This window comes from Halyomorpha halys, unplaced genomic scaffold (genome assembly GCF_000696795.3).
Source record: "Halyomorpha halys isolate HHAL.00 unplaced genomic scaffold, Hhal_1.1 Scaffold33.1, whole genome shotgun sequence".
Taxonomy (NCBI): domain Eukaryota; kingdom Metazoa; phylum Arthropoda; class Insecta; order Hemiptera; family Pentatomidae; genus Halyomorpha; species Halyomorpha halys.
In genome coordinates, this window is record NW_027109698.1 from 517152 (window position 1) to 524291 (window position 7140).

At 27.6% G+C, this 7140-nt stretch overlaps 1 protein-coding gene across 6 annotated transcripts in view; it reads left to right on the forward strand.

Annotated features, from left to right (window-relative positions):
* Positions 1-7140, forward strand: part of kis (kismet) — a 95568-nt gene that overhangs the window by 22437 nt on the left and 65991 nt on the right. For all 6 annotated transcript variants that reach the window (XM_014428084.3, XM_014428088.3, XM_014428065.3 and 3 more), the window contains exons 12-14: positions 4103-4291; positions 5957-6188; positions 6868-7110. In XM_014428084.3, the coding sequence (XP_014283570.1) occupies positions 4103-4291; positions 5957-6188; positions 6868-7110 (664 nt within the window). The remainder of the gene's footprint in view (positions 1-4102; positions 4292-5956; positions 6189-6867; positions 7111-7140) is intronic.

The following is a 7140-nucleotide window of genomic DNA, read 5'->3' on the forward strand; positions in this document are numbered from 1 at the left end:
CTGGTGCTAAATCCAAGATCTTATTGTATAAAAGTGGTGTGGCTGGTGCTAAATCCAAGATCTTATTGTATAAAAGTGGTGTAGCTGGTGCTAAACCCAAGATCTTATTGTATAGAAGTGGTGTGGCTGGTGCTGGCCCAGTAGGTCCAGTTGGATGCCTAATTTTTGTGAAGAAAAATAAATTCAAGTTGTAACAAATATATGACTACTCATGTTACAATATTATGTTTTAATTTTGAATTTATTTGTGACTTTTTTTTTTTTTTCACTATTTCACTTTTTGATAAAAAAGTATTGAATCAAATTTTTCTGAATTTTTGACCTTCATATAGAATTACAATATAGGGTTTCTAGTTATTATTATTATTATTTTTTTAACACATTATGACTGGATGTATGTAGAAAAGTAAGTCAGCTAAATTAAATTAAAAAAATTGTTATCACAAGTTATTTTGGGCGTATTTAACTTTTTATTTTCCATATTTATTCTGTCAATTTTAAATGTACTTGTTAATTCAAGTTAGCCAATGATAAAAAAAATGGAGTGGTGGAGATGTAGTAGGGAGTAAAGAAAACTTGAAAATTTTTCAGAAAATACCAAAATTTTCTGAAACTAATGTTTAAAATATACTTAAATGCAATGTAATTTTACATTCTAACCTTGGATTATCCCCTTTTGCCCTTCCACACCTCAATTCTCTTCTCAATCTTTCATAGCTGCTTATGCATTACAGCTGACTGGCTGAAGGGAAACAAACCTCAATGAAGTTTAATAACATTTTTGTTGGTGACCAAATTCATGTGAAATTTACTTCCACGTTTATTTTAAAATGACTAAATAAAATTAAATTTTTTTTTAGATCATTAATTTTAAATCAACTACTAATTAATTAAATTAGCTTAAGTTACATTTTTTTCACCATTTATTTTCGATTTATTATTTTTCTCTAATTTTTAATTTATTTATATTTTCTGTAAAAATGGATGGTATGAATCAACTCTTATTGATATATGTCAGATTTTCTTGTAGTAAAATACTGAAAATAGTGCAGTAAAAAAACTCAAAAAGTGCAATTAAAACTCAAAATGTTTATTAAACACCTTGTTAAAGCCACCTCAAATTGCATATGTCTTTTTGTTGGAAGGCTTTAAAATGAACAAACGACAAATTGGTTCGGATTAAACATTTTAAAAACTAAAGCTAACAAAAGATGACTAATAATGAATACAAGTTAAATAAAAAGGCCTCTCAGATGAAAATAAAATAGTTATATAATAAATTATGAAGATGACAATAAACTAATTTACAAATACACAAATAAATATACATAAAACAAATAATAGTCGACGCTAGCTGCTTCACTCCAATAGGTCCGAGGAAGAGTGGTGCCGAGATGTTTAGGTCGCAGCTCTTGTAGCTAAATACACTGCTGTAATTGTCCAAAGTTGCTGCAGTGGCTCATCGATAGTCCAAACATCCAAAAGTCATATTAATGTATTAGGCGAGCCGACAAAATGAACGCAGACAGGGCTGGTTACACACGTTCAAAGCCACTAATTATCCGGAACTCATATTATAGTCGAAACACAGAAAAGGTCTCGTTTAAAACTGTAATGACGACTAAAACACTCAAAAAATATCTAAACTATAAATGCAGACGGGGCTGCTGAAACGCTATCATGGCCACTAATTAGCCGGAACTGCTATAAAAAAACTAAGATGGTCGATCCGTTGCTAGATGACACCTTAGCAACAATTATCAGCCCCTAGCAACTGTCTCTATTACTCATTATCTGTTATAATAACACACTAATATAATTAATTTTTTTTCTTTTCAAATAACTAAATCCAATTAAATTAATATAAATAAAAATAAATGTTATTAAATTATACACTAAGACTAACTCAATATTATTTACAAGGTAATTATATATTATGGCGTTAACACACCTAAACCCTGCAGTAATAAAATAACCCTGCAACAATTAATTTATTGTTTAATTTATAATATTAATAAATGGAAAGCTTACCCAATCTTGTTTGAATTAAAGTATACTCTAAATTTATGTAAAAACTCAACTACTCTGATCAAAAATCTAAAATTTTGTCCATAATTGAAATAAAGAGCTATGAAGAAACTAATTGCATTAAATGGTTTTATATTCTTATCATGGAGGCTGGAAATCAATTTCAGAACTATTTAAACTACCTCAATTTTAGGTTTTGAAAGAATATACTGTACACTATGTTAAAAAAAGAATGTAAAAATATTACCGAAAATTTCACATAACATGTTTTTCTGCTTAGCTTTTCAGTTTTGTATTCATATTTGAATATATTGTTAACTAAAGAATGAACAAGTAATAAGGAAATGTAAATAAAGGAAAATTTAAATAGTTTAACTAAAAATGTATGAGCATGTTAATATCAATTTTTATTTAAAATAATATACTAAGTAATATAGTAAAATAGTACAAAGAAAAATGAATAAATAAAAATTCTCACTGGTCACAGTAAAGTCAGATGAAAGAACAAAGAGCTAAATGCGGCCTGAGGATCTAATTTGAAAACAATAACACACTTTACATTCTCTAAAATAGGCTTATTTAAGAGAGACTTTCATAGTTACCTGAAACCATTGGTTAATACAATTCTAAGAACATTTTTCACTGCTAGTTTATTAGTACTTTTGTTATAGGTTAATTCGACTCTTAATAAGTTGATCAAGGTATTACTTTATCTCGTTATTTCTCAACTTAAAAGTTGAAATTAAAAAAATTAAATGAATAAATATTGGCATTAATGCACCTTTATGTGCATAATATGAAAGCATTAAATTGTATGCAACAAAATTCAGCCCAAAAGAGTAAAACGTGCAATTTTTAATTGAAAAAACTCAAAATGTGCAAAATTGTGGAAAAACCCAAAACTTGCAATTTTGTTTAAAATAAAAGTGGTGTTATTTGAATATCTTTTTCATGAATGGAATTTCTGTTGACATTTGGTACAAGGAAATATAGGATGCAATTTCACGAAAATCCAGTCTCTACTTTTTGCTTTTTCTATGGTGTTCAATTGAAACTGACTGTAGTATTACTCAATAAACCAGAAAAAACAAATAACCCATTTCTGCCCAACATTGCAAAACTAAATTATTAATTTATATATTTTTTTCTTTACAAAGAAGACACTGTTTTATTAATTTTTTCCTTATCTCCCTAGTATTATTGACATAAATAAGATATTTTTGATCAGAATACTATGATTTTTTATTCTGCAATTTTTTTAAATGTCTTATGTTTTTGTAAATAGTTTATAATTTTTATTTGAAACAAATGATATGATGTGAACTGTTTGTAAATCCTCTTAAATCTAAATTAAAAAATTCTTTTCATTAGTCCAATACAACAAATGCAGAAATTTGGAATTTCTGAAACCACTTGTTGAAGTAAAAATGTGATATTGAGCAGCATGAAATAAAATATCTTCCTCATTCTGGTATAACCTCTTTTGTCCAACGTTGCACTTGTAATGAAGTAATCATTCATTACTAATGTAGGATGCCAATAACTCTTTTCAAAAGGGAAAAAAAATTCTCCAAAAATTCCACATAGCAAGTTCTGCTAACCTTTTCAGTTCTGTATTTACATTCGATTATACCCTTGACAAAAATACTAGCAAGTAATAAGCCAATGTAGAAAAACTTTAAATATTTTGATTAAAAATGTATAGTCATATTAATATTATTTTTTGTTTAATTTCTTTTTAAAATAATATAGGTCATATAATGTAATAACAGTATATATATATATATACACGTATAGCTGTGATAGAGATATCATTTTTTTATTTTGAATAATCAACAGAATATTTTAGAGATATTACATTGTTATCATTGTTTTGTAGGATACTTCTACAATGTTTTCTGTCTAAAAATTCTTCCTAGATGTCACTACAATTAATGATTATTTTTTTATAGTTGTTTTCAGACTAATTAGGTATCTCAACTTAAGCGACGATATTTGTTTGTATCTTTTGATTTAGTACTATAATTTTCTTTCCTTATTCTTAAGATTAATTAATATTTTTGAAATCTTCCAGGCGCAACTGTATTTTAGCAGATGAAATGGGATTAGGAAAAACTATACAGTCGTTAACTTTCATTCATGCTGTTTATGAATATGGAATTCGTGGGCCTTTTCTTGTTATAGCGCCTCTATCTACAATTCCTAATTGGCAACGAGAATTTGAAGCATGGACAGATCTCAATGTTATTGTTTACCATGGCTCGTAAGTAAAGTTTTTATATTTTCAAATAATTTTGTAATTAAAGTTACGTTATTCCATATGGTTTTATTTCAATGCCACATTTATTTACATTTTTATGACGTAAGATTTTGTTGCATTTCTTGATGTACGTATTGATATTCTGTTATAAAATACACACTTACATCAATGGACAAAGACTTCTAGAACAAATTGGCAAGAATTGAAATACAATTGATGACCAACCTCATATTTTCGTTTTTTTAAATACATTATTTCATAAAATCATTATTTCTGAAATAAGTTCATTCTTGAAATAATGTTTAAAATCATTGAATATTGAACTAAATATATTCCATTGAGTTAGTTTACAACCATTGCAGAAAAATAAAGTACATTGCATAGATTTTAAAACCATTGCAGCAACAGTTGTATCTACTGCCATAGTTTAAACTGTTAGATAGTTACTATCATGACAGTATTTACTGTTATGGCAGAGTCATGACCCAAGGTTTGGTCTGATAGTCGACAGTACATGCAGAGGCAGTGAAGGAGTGACCACATTCAATTTGATTAATACGATGACACTAGATATTGCACAGCAACTGTCGCAGCCCTTTGCAGCAGTTAAAACTAAGCCACACTAGGTCTGGCATGATAGTTAAACAGTACTTATTATAGCGGTGAGCTACTATCACAACTGTAACTATCACATGATGACATGTACTCCTCTTGACTGTGTAACTTAAATTTTCTTCTTGTAAAAATTATAAATTTAGAAAAAAATACTTGATAAAATAATGATTATAGAAATAATTACTTAATCAATCAATATATAACTTTTGTTTGTGAACTAATCATTTAACAAATAGGATTCAAAATTATTTCTTAGCAAATGATTAAAAACTGAGGTGATCATCATCTGATCAGTTTGTTATTGAAGAATGGGCACACTGCTGCAGAGAACCGGTAGCAATATCTTGATTAGTTGACTTAGACTTTTTTTTCAGTTTGGTAAAGATGGAGGAGAACTACAAGTCTGATATTTAACCTTAATAATCACCAATCATTTAATCCTGTTACTACTAAATTTTCCTCAATTCATTTTTTAATTTTATTATTTTAGCCCTGTTATTTTTCTTTTATATTCATTCATTCTTTGTTCTTAAATTACTGACATCTAGATTAAGTAATTACCCATTGTGTTATATTTGTAGCTTTTTTTTTTTTATATCCACCTTTTCCCTTCAAAATCTTCCTCTTTATTTAAGACAATAGTGTATGAAAAAATTACTATTGTGATAAGACAGATACAGATACTGAAGGCTAAAGATGTACTAATTATTTATAATGGTGTTTATTATGATTTGTAAGTTATATTGTCTTTTGGGAATCTTAGTGGCTTAAATTCAAAATCTATCATGTGGAGACAATTTGATCAAAGCTGTAAACTAAATCAAATTGCAACTACTTGTATTTTATCTTGTATTGTTCGTCATTTGGTTGTTTTAACTGAAAAATAGATTTTTTGCCTCTTATGATTCTTGACAAACAATATGATAGAATCATAAATGTTTTTGATAACAATTGGAATATTTTCGACATTATCATTTGTATATATATATATTTTGCGATAATTAATATATTGATTGTTTGTTGATATAGTTTTTTTTTTCTATTTTCTTTTAGGGCTGCTAGTAGGAATATGTTACAGGAGTATGAAATGTTTTTTCGTAATGAAAAAGGCAACGTAATGAAAGAACTACCCAAGTTTAATGTTTTAATCACTACCTTTGAAATCATTATTACAGATTTTCAGGATCTTAAAGATTTCAGTTGGAGGATTTGTGTTATTGATGAAGCCCACAGGCTTAAGAATAGAAACTGTAAATTATTAGAGGGCCTTCGGTCCCTCAATTTGGTAATTATCTAAAATTAGTTTTAGTAAAAAGTATTATTAGGCTGTTAAGTCAATAATTTGCAGTTATATTTATATATTCCTAACAAAAGCCTTTTCTCACTCCTAAATAGTTAATATTTCACTAGTTCTGGCATCATCAGGGCTGAAACACATTTATGTCATTTTAAAATTCAAGCTTTAAGAAATGATTTATCATCTGTATGACAGGTCACAATAAAATATCTCCCCATTTTATTACAGAAATCAGCTATTGTCGATTATATATCAACAAATAAATAATAATTACCATTAAACTACCAATTAATTATTAATCGCTAGTTATTAATATTTTAATATCTAATAATAAAGTGTTATTAGCTTGTACTGCTATACTTCTATGTACTATGTTTCACATGTATGTTATGTTTTATGTTTAGAAGTACCCCTTACGATTAATGTTAACAACCCTTTAATAGTATTAAAATAGCTTCAATAAATGCATTATGCATTTATGCAAGCTTGCTTGTATATAAATTATTTACCGGTATATCCTAGATTAATGAAATTCAATGTTATATTAGTAATTTATTATTGTACTAAAGGCTTTGATTAGGAATTTTGTAATAATAACTTGATAAACTTTGTTCATTTTTTTGATTTTATCCTTGTTATTTTCTTATAGTGATTTAATTCATTTTAGGAACATCGCGTATTGTTATCTGGTACACCCTTACAAAATAATGTTAATGAGTTATTTTCCCTTCTTAATTTCCTTGAACCTCAGCAATTCGCATCAAGTGAAGCCTTCCTAAATGAGTTTGGAGCCCTTAAAGATGAAACAGAAGTACAAAAATTGCAGATATTATTGAAACCTATGATGTTGAGGCGTTTAAAGGAAGATGTTGAAAAGACTTTAGCACCCAAAGAAGAAACAGTTGTTGAGGTGATTTAAGTTCTTTTAAATATTTATCGT